Raw genomic sequence first — 17,353 nt, 5'->3', positions numbered from 1 at the left:
TACGTTTTAAACATCCAGGTTTTCTTGCTTTCCCCCCTGCAAGCAAGACAGTATTCCACTGATAATGTCCCAGGCTGAGGAGCAACTTTGTAGCATGGGATGCTTGTGAATATGGAGCACCAGTACCACTTAGTGTGTATTACAGCCAATCCAGTCAAGACATTCACCATGTTTGTTGTGGGCATACTTGTCACTCAACAGAAGCCTCAAAGCATCATATTGCTTGTACCCTGCGAGTTTGCCCTAATTAAATAGGAAGTTATACTAGAACTTCAGAGTGTTATCTGTAAAACAGAAGTGATCCACTTCCAAAGGCCTAGAAGCCGTGAAGTCTATAGTGCAGTGTTCTTCATTGCAGGGCCCTGGGGCCAGTGGTGAACCCCATCAACCTTAACTGTAGCTCCTTAACTAGCCGTTTATCAGGCCTGTGTGAAGCTTTGGCCAAAAATAAATACCCTGCACAGTCCCCTCAGTACCGTGAGGAGATGACAATTCTCACCATGCAGTGCTGTGCCTTGCCGAGTGATGGTGGGGCTCTTTTAAAGGAAAAGGAGCCACCTTCAGCCCCAGCACCATCTTGGAAGGCATGCATGAAGTGCTGGAAAGTGTAGCCCTTCCCAGTGCTTTCCCCACAGAGCTCTTAAAACAGGGCTCCATCTCTCTTAAAGGGCCCTCCCAACACTGAGAAGAGCACAGGACTATGAAGAACCCTCACAATGAAGATTTTTTTTTTTTTTGTCAAAGTGGCCTCTGCTTGAAAAATAGTGAAAAATCACATAGTGAGAGATCATGCAATTTTTCACTATAAAACAGGAAAAACAGAGGGTATATAACGTTGCTGCAATTTCCAACTACTTGCACCGGGAAGATTTTAAACTAGATCTCTGGCATTTTAAAATAAATTTTGACAAAATTTGGGGAGACTATAGTGCTTCCTATATAGTATGTGGCTGCAAAATTTCAAAGAACTCTGGGAAGAGTCATAGATGATATGACTGCTAGAATGTGACAAACTTGACTAAAAAAAATGAATAGGAGAAGAAGCAATTTTTCTTCTACACTTAAAGTAGAATCATGCCACTAGTCTACAACATGAGCAATGTTTTGAATGCTCGTATGACATCAAGCAGAAAGACTTTATATTTGATTGAATAGGTTTCATACCTTTAGATCAGGCCTGCACAACATAAGGCCCAGGGACCGGATTCAGCCCACAGGGATTATTTTACTGGCCCCCAGGTATCCTGCAGCAACACAGAAGCTGGAAACTGTGCATGCTTTCTCAGAAACATGCTCCACGGTGTGTCCAGTGAGGCTTACTCCCATGTAAGCATGCCTAGCATTGCAGCCTGAAAGCAACAACAATTTCAGGAAAGGAGAGGACTTGGCATTTGTTTGGGGCTGGCATGAACCCCAGCGACCCCACTGACTGAGCAGGGAGAGGGCCTATTCTCTGGCCACTATCCTTGGTTGAAACTATGGGTCCATTGACAGGGGGAATAGTAACTAATAATATTATTTTTAATGTAATGTGCTAAAAATGGACCTTCGCCCCTGCACGCCAAGTTGTGGATGGTTCCAGCCCACTAGGGCATTTGAGTTGCATAGCCCTGCTTTAGATTCATATCCTGAATAGATTTCATACTTCAACACAATTTTAGATTCCATAACCCAGTCAGTAGAATATTCAAGTAATAGTTCAGACAAATGAACTTTCTGAAGATGGGTCTTAACATTTTACGAAGGCACAGACTGCTGTAGCATTCTCATGTACACATTTCAGTGAGCTGTATGTTATCAGCTTTTTACCCATTACCTTGCATTACACACAAGGGAAGGGGGAACTGTGATAGAGAAGCAATGAGTAAGCACTACAGGAAAAACAAAGTTGAAATCAGACTTGTTTCTGGCATTCCTAAATGTCATGTTATGCTAACAGACTGCCATAAGAAAGAACCTTCAGTACAGCAGCTTTCTGTGAAATATTTCACCAACGCATAGAGTTTATTATAATAATGTGCATTTGAAAATGGTACAAGGATGCCCTCTAGTGCCTGTAAAATAAAGATGAGACAGTAAACAGCCCCAAAGTACAGTTTTTATTACTTTCTGTCTGCAATATATTTAGTCAAGGATGGTCAGATTTGCTGTTCAGACTCAGAAACATAAAAAGGAATTCATGGAAGTTCAAATGAATGACTTGAACAAGCTTGAATAAGCTTGTCAAGCTTATGACCTCTAGCAGAATCTATTGTTAGAGCATATTTTGTGGGACAAAACAGGAAATAAATTATAGAAAACAAATCCCAATGTGTTTTGAGGTCAGGTACCTCTTCTTCAGGGGAAAGTCTCCATGAATCAAAACACAAAGCTTTTCTCTAATCAATGACTCAATTCGAGAAAAGCTTTGAATTCTGGTTCATGAAGGCTTGTTTCCCCATAATAAATTACTTTCGCACTGTTCTTGTTTTGCCCTTCAGGCATATTTTGTGTCATATGTTAATGTTTGCTGCCAGTGGTTAAAACCTATGTCACCCCCCAGTCTTTTGATTAACCAACAAACAGTGACAATTATTTTATAGTTGAATATTTTTTAAAACCAGTAAAATAGCACAAAATTCTTTTCCACAACAGATTAAGTGCATGAAAGGATGTATATAAGTCTTTAAAAGATAAAGATATCTTTTAAAGTCGCTTGCATCCGTGCTGACCTGGACTCCAGAGTTTTGGCAGTTCCGGCAGACGTGCCTCTGGTACCATCTGGTCCCGTTGTTTTGGATTCTTTTCAGTTGGTGCGGCCTGAGGATGTGGACAAGATCCTGGGCAGTGTGCGGGCGACTTCGTGCGCTCTTGACCCTTGCCCTTCATGGCTAATAAAAGCTGCCAGGGAGGGGACAGGCAGATGGCTGGAGGTGATCGTAAATGCTTCATTAAGGGAGGGCAGGATGCCATCGTGCCTTAAGGAGGCGGTGGTAAGACCTCTATTAAAAAAGCCCTCCCTTGATCCCTCCAACCTGGACAATTATAGACCTGTGTCTAACCTTCCCTTCTTGGGCAAGGTGATGGAGCGTGTGGTGGCATCCCAGCTGCAGAGGGTCTTGGATGATACGGATTATCTGGACCCTTTTCAATCTGGCTTCCGCCCCAGGTATGGGACTGAGACTGCCTTGGTCGCTCTAGTGGATGACCTACGCCGGGAACTAGACAGGGGGAGTGCGTCCCTGTTGGTTCTGCTGGACCTCTCGGCGGCGTAAGATACCATCGACCATGATATCCTTCTGGGCCGCCTCTCGAGTATGGGAATCGGAGGCACTGCGTTGCAGTGGTTCCGGTCCTTTCTTGAGGGGAGGGTCCAGAAGGTGGTGCTGGGGGACTACTGCTCAGCCCCGTGGCCGTTGGCTTGTGGGGTCCCGCAGGGTTCGGTCTTGTCCCCCATGCTGTTTAACATCTACATGAAGCTGCTGGGAGAGGTCATCTGGGGATTTGGACTGAGTTGTCAGCAATATGCGGATGACACTCAGCTCTATCTCTCCTTGTCATGTGATCCTAGGGAGGCGGTGGATGTCCTGAATCGGGGGCTGGAGGCCGTGATGGGGTGGATGTGGGCTAACAAACTGAAATTGAATCCGGATAAGACGGAGGTACTGTTGGTCAGTAGGAGAGCCAATCGGGATGAGGAGATTTTACCGGTTCTGGATGGGGTTGCACTCCCCTTGAAGGAGCAAGTACGTAGCTTGGGGGTACTACTGGACCCGGCTCTGCTTTTGGAAGCTCAGGTGGAGGCGGTGGCCAGGGGTGCCTTTGCACGGCTTCGGTTGGTGCGCCAGTTGCATCCCTTTCTCGAGAAGGCAAATCTGGCCACGGTTACCCACGCCTTAGTCACGTCGCGGCTGGATTACTGTAACCCGCTCTACGTGGGGCTGCCCTTGAAGAATATCCGGAAACTGCAGCTAGTGCAAAATGCAGCAGCGAGGGTTCTATCCGGAGCTGCCTGTTGGGAACATATCACCCCCATTTTGAAAGAGCTGCACTGGCTGCCGGTTTGTTTCCGGGTCCAATTCAAGGTGCTGGTTTTGACCTTTAAAGCCCTAAACGGTTTGGGCCTGGGATATTTGAGGGACCGCCTGCTCCCAAGGGTTGCTGCCCGCTTGACTAGGACATCTGGGGGGGGCCCTGCTCCGGGTGCCGACAATGAGGGAGGCCCGGTTGTTGTGCACTCGGGACAGGGCCTTCTCTGTTGCTGCCCCTAGACTCTGGAATGCTCTCCCGGTGGCCATTCGTTCCTCAGACTCCATCACAGCTTTTAGAAAGCTTTTAAAGACTTGGCTTTTTACCCAGGCTTTTACATAATCGTCTTTTACTGCTGTTCTTGTGTGTTTTTATCTGTTGTCTTGTTTTTATGCCTGTTTTTAGCTTGATTTTTTTTACTGCTTTTTACTGTATGTTTTTAATTTTTGTAAACCGCCTTGGGGTTTTCTTTTAACGAAAGGCGGTATAAAAATGTAAATAAATAAATAAAATTTAAAAGGGTCCAGCATATTCAGCCATTTATTTGAGCACAATAAGTGACAGTACTCAAGTTGACTCTTGCCCTATGGTTCTTCATGCCCCCAATTTATTCACACCACTGATACCAAATGAATAAGTTGTGAATCACCCACAAGGCTCCCATAACTATGGGTTTGTTTGTGATCAACATAAATCTGATTGCTTACCTTCATATGCAGTGCATTATATTGCCCCTTAAAACTGGCTGTACAACTTTTGACTAAGTTATGTCAGACACAGACAAGCAGGCAATACAGTTGGACAGGTGCTTTTATTTTATCCTGTGAATGTTTCCAGTGCTTAGTGTATCGTAAATTTAAAACATTCAGAAAGCACAGACTATCAATCTCCACATGTTTTACATCACAATTCAACGTTTACAGCTTCATATCTATGAAACACGGTGAACAAAATGGCATAAGTTTCCCCCCCACTAATGTCCTTTGTAAACAAGGTCTTCATGGAGGATATTCAATGGAATTTATACAGACCACTGTACGAAAGAGGAATGACCTTTTGTTTCTCAGTTTTTAAATAAATGCCTATTTATAAATACACTCTGATTCTCTCAATATACATTTACAGACCTGATCAATTAAAAGCAATACTTACACTTCTCTTTAAAAAGAAAATGTCAAGAGATGGATCACTATGGGGGATTACTTTCCTAGGTAAAGGAAGGAAGAAGCAAGCACAGATTTACGAGAGTTAGAAGCATCATCCATTCTTCCACCTCATTTTTGCTTGGACATCAACACTGAGGACTGTCAAGGTCAGAAGCAATCTACTTGAATTCAAGCAAGTTGCAGTCTATCTTGTAATACACATATGGATAGTATTCCTGCTGACTGAGGTTCAAACCTGGAATATCCATAGTTGCCTGTAGAGACAAGATTTTATTAATATTAGATATAACTTTAGAGTGTTTTACAAATAGGCAGTTAACATAGAAATCTGCAATGTAGATCCCAAAATTCAAATTAAAAAATATTTGAATTTTAAAAACCACGAAAAGGAGTTAAAATTCAGTCTCCACTCACAATGCACAGAGCAGGAAAATGATACTGGTGGCATTCCTACTTGCCAGGGCAGATGTCAATGAGTATCAAAGATGTATATTGCCCTCAAGCCACGTAATGGCGCAGCGGGAAATGACCTGCCTAGCAAGCATGAGGTTGCCGGTTCGAATCTCTGCTGGCACCTTTATCGGGCAACAATGATAAAGGAAGATGCTGAAAGGCACAATCTCATACAGCATGGGAGAGGGCAATGGTAAACCCCTCCTGTATTCTACCAAGACAACCACAGGTCTCTGTGGTCACCACGAGTCAACACTGACTCGACAGCACACTTTACCTTTATATTGCTCTCACTCATCTGTCTGACTAATACCACATGGGCAGCAGAATATCCTTTCTATTCTTTTTAGTTTGCATTGTGAGCCCTTCCAATTAACACCTCAATGCATTAATGGTTGTGTGTTTGTTAATGTTACATAAGAATAGCCATCCCTTAACATAAAAGGTAAAGTGTGCCATCGAGTCAGTGTCAACTCCTGGCGATCACAGAACCCTCTGGTTGAACCCCTTGGTAGAATACAGGAGGAGTTTACCATTGCCGCCTCCTTAACATATCCACCCCTTAAAATTTATGCCTTACAATGCAAAGGGTCAGGTTTTAAGAAGGTATGTATTTTACTGCAGAGATACATTTTGGTTTAGAGGTGCTATCAAACTAATCTTGTCATACAAAACCAAACCAAAGCTCTGGCTGCATGCATCATTCTTCCCCTTCATATACATAGCACTACTCTGGATTTGTGGCAACAGAGAAATGTACAACTCTGCTAGGTGTTGTTGTCCTGAGAGCCCTTGTGGTGGAAAGCTATAGTAAGCATCCAAAAACACACCAAAACCACAGTCATCTTTTATCTAACACAGAGTTGACAGACCATAGCTGTGGGGGACACAGGAAACTCAGGTGCAGGTTCAAATATCCCCACTTCTCTGTAGCTCACTGGATGGCTTTTGGCAAGTCATTAGAGAATGTTTTCACATATGACAGTTTAATGAGTCCACTATGTTACCCGGTAACATGCCTTTTTCCTCTCTGTACATGCAGTATATACATGATGGGAAAGGTGCCTCTTCACCCCACAGGGCGCATTGCAGGAATCTGTGGTGTGCCAGCTAATTTTATAACCTGTAAGCCCTTTTCCATTCACGTTTACCTCAAAGTTGCAGTGAGAAATAAAGCGGTAAATTGCTTTGTAGGTTCAAATGCTACAATAAATGTTAGTACTTCCTCCAAAGCCGAGCAATACAGAAACCTCACTTCTTAAGAAGCTATAGTTGGAGGTCTCAGGATTTAATGCGAGTTCCAACCAACCCCAAAATATAGCTCAGAAGACATGAACTGAGATGGGTTACAATGCAAGCTTTGGCAATACCAGTTGATGTCTCTGTGCTAACTGGTGCTTTCTGTGAAACAAACTACTCAGAGGCTGTGATTAATGTAAACAAACACTCCTTATGACCAACTATGAACCCCATTTCTACATGACCAGTATTTAGATAATCTTACAAGCCACCCACTCAGTACATCTTTCAAAATGGAAGATGTAGCTGAAGCAAAATTGCTTCTACTTGAAGTCAGAGTCATCTAATCAATGTCATATCAAGACCCAGACAGTCACTGGACACCATAATAGTTACTCACATCAATAATAGCTGCTGCGCTGCTGTCAAGGTGTTTGTACAAGTCATACAAAACCTCTCTCAGTTTCTTCATTGTTTTCTTGTTAGGCTGGAGGAGCATAGCCTGGAAGTTAACCGGCAAACCATACCTAGAAGATCAGGAGACTATTTTAAAATGTAAGCTTCTATGTAAAAATGAAGAGTGAAACAATTTTTAACATCTAGATTAATTTTAGAGGAAATGAAACAGATATGAAAAGCTATAATTTTATCACTCTCTTCATTCTATATGAAAAGGGATAATTTTTCTTTATTTTCAATCACTTTTTAAAGTTGGGGGGGGATTATATTTACTCTTTCAGTTAAACTGCTAGTTACCATTAAACTATGATTAAACTATAACTATGATTAAGTTATTAAACTTTTCCCTTTGAACCCATCCACCACATTCTAGGGCTCCTAGGAACATAGGAAGCTGCCTTATACCAAGTCAGGCCACTGGTCCATCTAGCTCAGTATTGTCTTCAGACTGGCAGTGGCTTCTCCAAGGTTGCAGGCAGGAGTCTCTCTCAGCCACCCTATCTTGGAGATGCCAGTGAGGGAACTTGGAACTCTCTGCATGGAAACATGCAGATGCTCTTCCCAAAGCGGCCCCATCCCCTAAGGGAATGTCTTACAGTGCTCACACATGTAGTCTCCCTTTCAAATGCAAATCAGGACAGACTGTGCTTAGCAAAGGGGACAATTAATGCTTGCTACCTAATGGCACATCTAATGGCGCAGCAGGGAAATGACTTGATTAGCAAGCCAGAGGTTGCCGGTTCAAATCCCCGCTGGTATGTTTCCCAGACTATGTTTCCCAGACTGTGGGAAACACCTATATCAGTCAGCAGCGATACAGGAAAGGTGCTGAAAGGCATCATTTCATTCTGCGTGGGAGAAGGGAATGGTAAACCTCTCCTGTATTCTACCAAAGAAAACCACAGGGCTTGGTGTGCGCCAGGAGTCAACACCGACTCAATGGCACACTTTACCTTTACCACCACAAGACCAGCTCTCCTCTAATCGCTTGGGGAACTAGCAATTTCCATCTGACAAGTGTACTCACTTTAGTGTACTGGCAACTAAATCCTTTGGATCAGTCATTTTCCCCATCTTAAGGCAAAGACTTTAAACACAAAACAAAACACACAACTCCTCACCCCCCTGAACTATAGTTTCCTTGTAGCGTGAAGACAACTAGGAATGATGCACATTGCTCTACCAATATTTACACAATGCCTTTTTGTTCAAAAGTTTTCAGAGTGGTGTATAACTGGCCTGTACAATTATTTGGCTCTGAAAAGCCAACACTGAATAATCCACACACCCCTCAGTTACTAAACGGAGCAGAGCTTTTCCATTGAGCTCAGTGGGAATGCTCAACTCTGTACGGTCACTTGAGGGGCAGTGAGGATTATTCGCTGTTGGCAATTCAGAACCAAATAATTGCATAGACCTAGTTTACAAGGCAAATAAAACAAAAGGATGGCTCCTTGTTCTAGAGGGACTCACCATCTTAAAAAGAGATACGAAGGAGAGACCTGCAAATAGCCACTGGAGAGATGATGTGCTGGGTTGAATAGGCACAGTTACCACTGCTAGACAAAAGAGTTGCCTCAAATCTATCAGAGTGGATGAGATAGTAATACTAGGCATACTGCCCAGAGAGTGCAGGTGAACACCTTTCCTTGTGTTTATCACATGGTGGTGATAAGCTCTTAAACAGCTATGGTATGGTTTCCAGTCCTTTGTTTCTAGCCAATAACAGACATGTTCCACAATGGCAGCCACTTAATAGTTATATGATTTATCTAGTCTTTTTCAACAGAACTCCCACAAAGGGGGGAAAAGCCTAGATAGCAGTGGATGCATTTGGCTGTACTCTTTTAAAAAGGTGTACACTATCAGTGTTCACTGAACATATAGAAGAGTCATGGCTCCTGAAGCGGAGGGGTAGTAGCTCATTTATATAGGAAAATACCTTAGAACGGACTCAACAAAGACTCGTAGTGCTTTCACGTGAATCCATGCAATGAAAGCTTCACTGAAGTTCACTTTCAGCCACCGGACAAGAGGCCCCTGCAAGTGGATAGGAAAACAAGGAGTCAGTTCAAGCATTATGAGGTTCTTTGCTATACTAAAATGTGTTTTGTACAAGACAGTATTGCTCCAATTGCCCCCCCAAATGGGCCAGAGTATGTCAAGGCAAGATTACCATGCCAGGGGGTTTTTTTGGTGATGAAACCAAGTTTCAGCATGATGAAATTCTTAACAGAAGTGTAAACATAGGCAAATGGAATGTGTGTATTGACATGAGCTTTTTGTTAACACAAGTTCTTTAAGACACAGGCAGATCTCCAGCAGGGAAGTAATGTATAATACATTCAGAATCCTGAGACGTCATGGAAAACATAGCAACCCCTGAATGCCTTATTCATGTGCAGAAGCATTCAGGGTCTTGCATAGGGAGTAACTGCACATGAAATGACTTTTCTGGGAGGCAACATATTGGCAAGGACCCAATATGTGCCTTTGCAGAAGTCTCTGGAGCCTGGAATATCCTAATGTCATCTGGAAGATTAAACTGCCTTTTCGTAGACAGCATAGCTCAAACTGTAGCCTATGATTACTAAAACATCTTTCATACCACCAAATGCTGTCATGCTTCCACTCCAGTTTGGCTATATTTCTTATATTTGAAGAAGTTAGGAGACCTCCCTCAGCAATCATTTTGCTTACCAAGAAGTATTCGAAGCAGAAGTAGGCAAGGAAGAACTACTTAGTTATTTGAAAAGTTATATTTGGTATTCTGAACACAAATATCATTTAACTTACAAACTGTTTTTTCTTGTCAGTAGACAGCCTGTTCATTTCTTCTTTGTCTGCTTTCATCTCTTCTTCATTGTATTGAAAGTCACGGACCATAAACCTGCATTTTATTATATTATTATTATTATTGCTACACAGTCAGACAGGTGTTATTGACTGGTTTGTTTTATCCAGACATCATTATCATTATTATCATCGTTATGATTATTTAAAATATTTCTACCCTGCCCCTCCAGTAGATTACTGCTTGGGATGGCACATAACATTTATAAACATTTATATTTACAATATAAAATCAGACTAATAAAATTAACCAAATTAAACAAGCTAAAAATCCAAGTTAAAAATCACAATCAGAATTAGCTTTTAGAATTTCAAATTAAATTATTTAAAAAGCTAAAAACTAAGAATTATAAAAAAGCATTTGGATAGATAGGTGGTTGCAACTTGCTACTGTATATAATGCCTATCTAACAGAAAAACAAACTGGAGAACCACTTACTTGTTTTCCCTGGCTTTGTGTCTGAACTCATCCACTGCCTTCCTGAATAAGGTGACATTGCAGAGATAACTATCCTGGTCTTCGGAAAGAACACTGTGAAGCAAAGTAGGCAAGATAACCTGGTCAAAAGTAACAAGGGATAAGACCTGCAATAAAAGATGTAACCTGTGATTCAAAACTAGCATGGTCAGTTTAGTGGGCTGTGAACCGTTGTACTGCTACACGCTACAATGCTAGGCTCACAGACAGCAAACCTCTATTAGAGAGGTGTAATTGCAGCTCACCTTGCCATTCTTAAGAGAAGTGCCCAGATCACATTTCACAAAGGATACCCTCTTCGCAGCAAAGCTAGGTGCACTAAATCCGATGAGGACAATTGAAAAATGTTCTCTCAGAAAAATGACTACACTAATCACAGTTTGTAATGCTTTACGAGCTTTCAGAAGTTCCACTGATTTTACTTACTTAGCAAACTGAAAGGCAATGGATACTTCAGAAAGAATAGCTGACAAACACGAGATAACTAAGATTAAACCATCTTCAAATGAGGTTTTTTAGAAAAACAAAGTAAAGTTAAAACGGGAATTCTCTGCAAATGAATCCTGTCCTTTTGAAAGTTTTCTATTCTACCAATATATGCTATTCATATACATATATTCTACCGATATCGTTGGCCGAGGAGGAGATGTTCTTTGCCTTCGTCTATAACCCAAACTAGACCACATCTTTCTTCAACACAGTGCATTCCTTCACATCATCCTTCTGGCACTTCTACTATGTGCCACACCAACAACATTATGCTTAGCCACATGCTATCTCTATACAACTGGCTGCTCACAGTAGCAAGTAGAAGATCACAAAACTGCATTGCGAGACAATAACCAGGGATGTATAATGAAACCAAGGGCTACTACACATTAACATTTTCCCTACACTCAAGTATATTTGAGTAAAAGAAAGCACTTGTACTCCTTATGCTGGGTGGATACAGTGACATGATTTCCAACCATGTTGCATATTTCTAGTATTCTATGTTGAAAGAGGGGGAAGAACTAACAGAACTAGTTTTAAAATAAAAAAGAGCATTTAAAAGTACTGGACAATCCAAGTCTAAGAGTAGATTTTCTTATTTTATTTTGGTCTATAGCCCACCCCATTTCCAATTTTGTTCCTAAGTAAAACATATTGAAAAGGAATATGAAAAGTGAATTAACTTACTTGCTGGATCGTGGGACTATCATATCTGTCAAAGTTTCATACTGCTTAACCCAGTCATTGTAACTGATCCTATATTTTAAAGAAGTGTTATAATTAATAAGCATAACAAAGACCTTGGGATAGGGGTAGGACTAGGTTCTTCCTTTCTGCCACTATCATATTATTATTATTATTTTTTAATTGATTTATAAGCCGCCCTTCCAAAAATGGCTCAGGGCGGTTTACAACAGAATAAAACCAATTAAATATTCAAACAGTTAAAAAAACCCGGAAAACCAGGTCAAACATTTAAAAACAATTTAAAACCATTTACAACAATGAAAAAACCCTGGAAGGCCAGGCCAAACAGATAGGTTTTAAGGGCTCTCCTGAAAGACAATAATGAACTCAAATTATGGATTTCTGCCGGGAGTACATTCCATAGCCCAGGAGCAGCTACACAGAAGGCCCGCCTCTGTGTCTCCACCAGATGAACCAGTGGTAACTGGAGATGGACCTCCTCAGATGACCTTAACGTGCGGTGGGGATCATGTAGAAGGCGGCGCTCTCTAAGGTAACTTGGACCTAAGCCATTCAGGGCTTTTAAGGTAATAACCAGCACTTTGTATTTTGCCTGGAAACATATCGGCAGCCAGTGTAACTGTTTCAAGTTATTATGACCAGGGCACACAGACCGAATACACAGTCAGGGTACACAGACTGAGCCCAAGTCTCCTGTGAGCCTAAAAGGCCACCAACACTGCTGCCGCCGCCACCACCCCATAACACTCTTTGCATGCTGTACACCAGCTTCTCACCATGTCCTTCCCAAGTGCTCTATTCATGGTCTACTCCATGCAGTCTATCTAGAGGAGGAGCTGGCAACTGTGGCTACCGATGCTCATCCTTACCCTCCTCCCCTGATTTGTCCATCCTACTCCATGCTGTTTGAGAAGGCAGGGGTGGGACAGACAAGCAGGAGGATGACTGAGTGGCAGTACTGGCAGGAGCACCACCGTCACCACCAAGGAAGGATGGCCACCCACCCTCCTGACAGCAGTGTGAGGCAGCTAAGCTGCTGCCTCCACCAATCCACTGCCTAAGGTGGCTAACTCATTAGCAGGCCAGTCATGAGGGCAAAGCTGACACGAAGTGCACTTTTAGTTTCCGTATCTGCATCAGTTATGTATTAACTGGGCATTCTGTTTATATATTACAATAGTACAATTTTGAGCCCTTGAGATGGGCAGGATAGGACCTGAATTATGTAAAACAAGAAGCTGAGCTCAGTTCAAGTGTTATTTTGTTTCTGTTTTGCTTTCTTACTGGCCTGAAAACAATTCTGCTTTTTCCAAGGCAAAGCAAAATTTTAGCAGAAATTTCCAGTTTAGGGAAATTCATCTTGCAAAGAACCATCCCAAAGAAAGTTCAAAGTCCTACCAGCAACTCTGCTATATCCTCAACATTATTTATTTTGATCATGAGATTAATACAAAAGAAATCATCAGCCTCTTGCTAGGGCTGCTAATGCCCTGCAACAGTTGTGTGGGACTTTAGCGGAAGGAAGATAAATTGAGTCAGAAGATACAAAGTACTGATTGACTTGAGTAATCTAATGTAGAAACAAACATATAAATAAGCTAGAGCAAGTCAATGAGTATTTCTTACAAGGTGGGAGAAAACCCTTACAACTTGGGAATGTTTCTCAATTTCCCAATAAAAATGAAGTCAGATTTTTACTGTAATAGTAAAAGTTTCCACAGACACCGAATGACAAACTCCACAGCCATTTCACTGAAGTTTAGAGACAGTAGCTTGTATCCCACAGAGTTCAGCTCCTTCCACTCGTGAAAGACGACATGCACTTATGTGATGGGCCCTTCTGCAAGTGCAAGGGGTACTTTGGCAAGTAGAAGGAGCTTCTGATGGAGCAACAACCCATGAAAGCTTAGGATTTGACCCCGTATAAAGGCAAACCCATAATTCTTAACAGTTATTGTACACCATCACAAATTTTTCATTAGTACATGTGAAAATTCCATACTAACTTATCTCAGTTTCAACACACAAGTCATGCTGTAAAACTGTTATCTTATTAGATAAGGGTGTGCACAGAACAGTGGTCTATGAGCTGGTTTGGTCGAACCAACCAGTGGTCCAGTCCGTTCGGTCGAACCAGTTTGACCTGGTTTTGGTGTCGGGGGGGGGGGCTGTGTTTGTGAAGGGAATCCGGTGAGGATTCCCCTTTATAAGGCAAAGGGTAGCCCTGCCTTTAAAACAGTTCTAAGGGCGGCCGTGATGAGGGTACCTTACCAGCTTTGACAGCAGCTCCTCTAAACTTTGCTGGTGCTCCCACCCAGCAGTACGGGCCGCCAGGAGCCTGGTTCTGGCTTCTGCACATGCATGGAGTCCATTTGCATGGCCGCAAATGGAGCCACCAACACAGCCAGTAAGATGCCCCTTCAGGCCACCCATAGAACTTTTTTTAAAGGCACGGTTCCCCATTACTTGTAGAAGGGAATCACCACTGGATTCCCCTTTACAAGCATAGCCCTCTCGAACTGGTCTGTATTGGATTGGCCACCTCTTTTTGAGGCCAGTCTGGTTTGAGTTCTAACTGGTCAAACTGGGCTGGTTTGATTTGAACTGGTTTGGCACACCCCTATTAGATTATCTTTGCTTGTTTGTAAGGGCCCAAACTAGACAATCAATACATCTGTTGTATGATCTAGCCTTACACATTTTTGAAAAACATAAAATAGCCTTTTACCCACTGGCATGGTTCTGATCTGAGTACCCCCCCGCCAGCACTATCTATTTATTCTGGGGGTGGGGACAGCTTCCATCGGCACCAATGGAAGATTTCCTCCTAGAACAAACAGCAACCCAGTGGTGGCAGAGAGAGAGATAATGTAGACTGGGACCATAGCAGAGGCAAACGCCCTCCAACTCTTGTGGCCTGGTCTGGATTGGGGCCCCAACACAGATGCTATTTTAAAAAACAAAATATGGTGTCTAGCTTGGCCCTAGGTTTCAATACGTTAGGAGACTGACTTACTTTGGTACAACCACTAGCAATGTAATCAAGTATTCAGAATCAAGTACAAAGTCATCTTTCTTCACAAGTTCAGCAAGACTTCTGGTTAGCAAACTCCCCCTGTCAAAGAATAGAAAACAGACAGAACTGAATATATAATTTACATTATTAATTTGGTCTAAGTAATTGGGGTGTTTAGGTGGAATTCAGTCAGAATTTCTACACAGTTTAATTAACTAACATGCAGGATACAATGCACTACTGAAATGTGCTTTGGAGAGGTAATACTAGTGGCACAAATATGGATTTGGCACAAATATTGGCACAAATATGGGCTACACTGTATTGCAGTATTCAATGGAAATTAAAGATAATTCACAGTGGATCTATTAAGATGCAGAAATACCTTCAACATGAAGATAACTTGCTATGTATGTATTTACCCAGTTTCATCTATAGCTATCCAAATAACATTTAAAGAGATAGTTGTGGGTGTTAGCCAAGGAAGCCATACTATTTCTTTTCACATTAAAAAGGTGTTTGAAGAAAGCACCACACAACATACTCTCAGCAACATTGTTTAGAAAATGCTCTTCAAGAATAAGTACCAAACTAATTATTTTAGTGTCTTCAGTTAGCAGTAACAAGGCAACAGAACAAAGCTTCATCCATGTGACTGGTCCTCCTGTTTAGTGATGAACTTGCATGATGCTTAGAGCCTACTGCTGAACTGGTATATTCTAGCTTTGATGTGGTAATGTTATTTGGAGTGCCAGAATAAGTGAATGGCAGGGGTGTAGCTATAATTAAACAAGAGGTGAGTGGCTTGCTTGCTTTTGGGGTGACCGCTTGCTTGGGGGGGGGCATCTTCACTTTTTCTCCCCAGGGCTCACCTCAACCTTGTTTCGCCCCAGTCAAGGGATGCTCTGAGGTTGTGGAATAAATTGAATACAATTGTCTGGTTATGAAGAGGGATAAATCTCACACTATGTAGTTGGCAGAGACAAGAGCTGAGTCTGGGAAACCCCCTGGTGAGGGAGCAGTTAGAACAATTGGAGGTCAGTTGGAACTGAAGCATCACAGAGGAAAGGTGTCTGTCAGACAGCCTAGGGAGAAGGTTGGGTTAAGGAGAACCAGGAAAGGTTCTGTGAAGTAAATTTAGTTGTAACTGTAATATACAGGTGAAACTCGAAAAATTAGAATATCGTGCAAAAGTTCATTAATTTCAGTAATGCAAATTAAAAGGTGAAACTGATATATGAGATAGACGCATTACATGCAAAGCGAGATAAGTCAAGCCTTAATTTGTTATAATTGTGATGATCATGGAGTACAGCTCATGAGAACCCCAAATCCACAATCCCAGAAAATTAGAATATTACATGGAACCAAGAAGACAAGGATTGAAGAATAGAACAATATCGGACCTCTGAAAAGTATAAGCATGCATATGTATTCAGTACTTGGTTTGGGCCCCTTTTGCAGCAATTACTGCCTCAATGCGGCGTGGCATGGATGCTATCAGCCTGTGGCACTGATGAGGTGTTATGGAAGACCAGGATGCTTCAATAGCGGCCTTCAGCTCTTCTGCATTGTTTGGTCTCATGTCTCTCATCCTTCTCTTGGCAATGCCCCATAGATTCTCTACGGGGTTCAGGTCAGGCGAGTTTGCTGGCCAATCAAGCACAGTAATGCCATGGTCATTGAACTAGGTTTTGGTACTTTTGGCAGTGTGGGCAGGTGCCAAGTCCTGCTGGAAAATGAAGTCAGCATCCCCATACAGCTCGTCTGCGGAAGGAAGCATGAAGTGCTCCAAAATCTCCTGATAGACGGCTGCGTTGACCCTGGACTTAATGAAGCACAGTGGACCAACACCAGCAGATGACATGGCTCCCCAAATCAACACAGACTGTGGAAACTTCACACTGGACTTCAAGCATCTTGCATTGTGTGCCTCTCCATTCTTCCTCCAGACTCTGGGTCCTTGGTTTCCAAATGAGATGCAAAAGTTGCTCTCATCAGAAAAGAGGACTTTGGACCACTGAGCAACAGACCAGTTCTTTTTTCTTGAGCCCAGGTAAGACGCTTCTGACGTTGTTTGTTGTTCAGGAGCGGCTTGACAAGAGGAATACGACATTTGAAGCCCATGTCCAGGATCCGTCTGTGTGTGGTGGCTCTTGATGCACTAACTCCAGCCTCAGTCCACTCCTTGTGAATGTCCCCAACACTTTTGAATGGCCTTTTCCTGACAATCCTCTCCAGGCTGCGGTCATCCCTGCTGCTTGTGCACCTTTTTCTTCCACACTTTCCCCTTCCACATAACTTTCTATTAATGTGCTTTGATACAGCACTTTGGGAACATCCAACTTCTTTTGCAATTACCTTTTGAGGCTTTCCCTCCTTATGGAGGGTGTCAATGATGGTTTTCTGCACAACTGTCAAGTCAGCAGTCTTTCCCATGATTGTGATTCCTAATGAACCAGACTGAGAGACCATTTAAAG

At 42.4% G+C, this 17,353-nt stretch overlaps 1 protein-coding gene across 2 annotated transcripts in view; it reads right to left on the bottom strand.

Annotated features, from left to right (window-relative positions):
* Positions 1–4,800: 4,800 nt before the first annotated feature.
* ATP6V1C1 (ATPase H+ transporting V1 subunit C1) overlaps positions 4,801–17,353 on the bottom strand; it is a 50,120-nt gene continuing 37,567 nt past the window's right edge. For both annotated transcript variants that reach the window (XM_053250438.1, XM_053250437.1), the window contains exons 7-13: positions 14,873–14,971; positions 11,836–11,904; positions 10,618–10,710; positions 10,122–10,215; positions 9,268–9,365; positions 7,267–7,393; positions 4,801–5,428 (exon numbers count right to left, since the gene is read on the bottom strand). In XM_053250438.1, the coding sequence (XP_053106413.1) occupies positions 5,333–5,428; positions 7,267–7,393; positions 9,268–9,365; positions 10,122–10,215; positions 10,618–10,710; positions 11,836–11,904; positions 14,873–14,971 (676 nt within the window). In that variant the 3' untranslated portion in view covers positions 4,801–5,332. The remainder of the gene's footprint in view (positions 5,429–7,266; positions 7,394–9,267; positions 9,366–10,121; positions 10,216–10,617; positions 10,711–11,835; positions 11,905–14,872; positions 14,972–17,353) is intronic.

The sequence above is a fragment of the Hemicordylus capensis genome, chromosome 4 (assembly GCF_027244095.1).
Source record: "Hemicordylus capensis ecotype Gifberg chromosome 4, rHemCap1.1.pri, whole genome shotgun sequence".
Lineage (NCBI taxonomy): Eukaryota > Metazoa > Chordata > Lepidosauria > Squamata > Cordylidae > Hemicordylus > Hemicordylus capensis.
The sequence above is the reverse complement of the archived record's forward strand: the minus strand, read 5'-3'. Positions and strand labels throughout refer to the sequence as shown.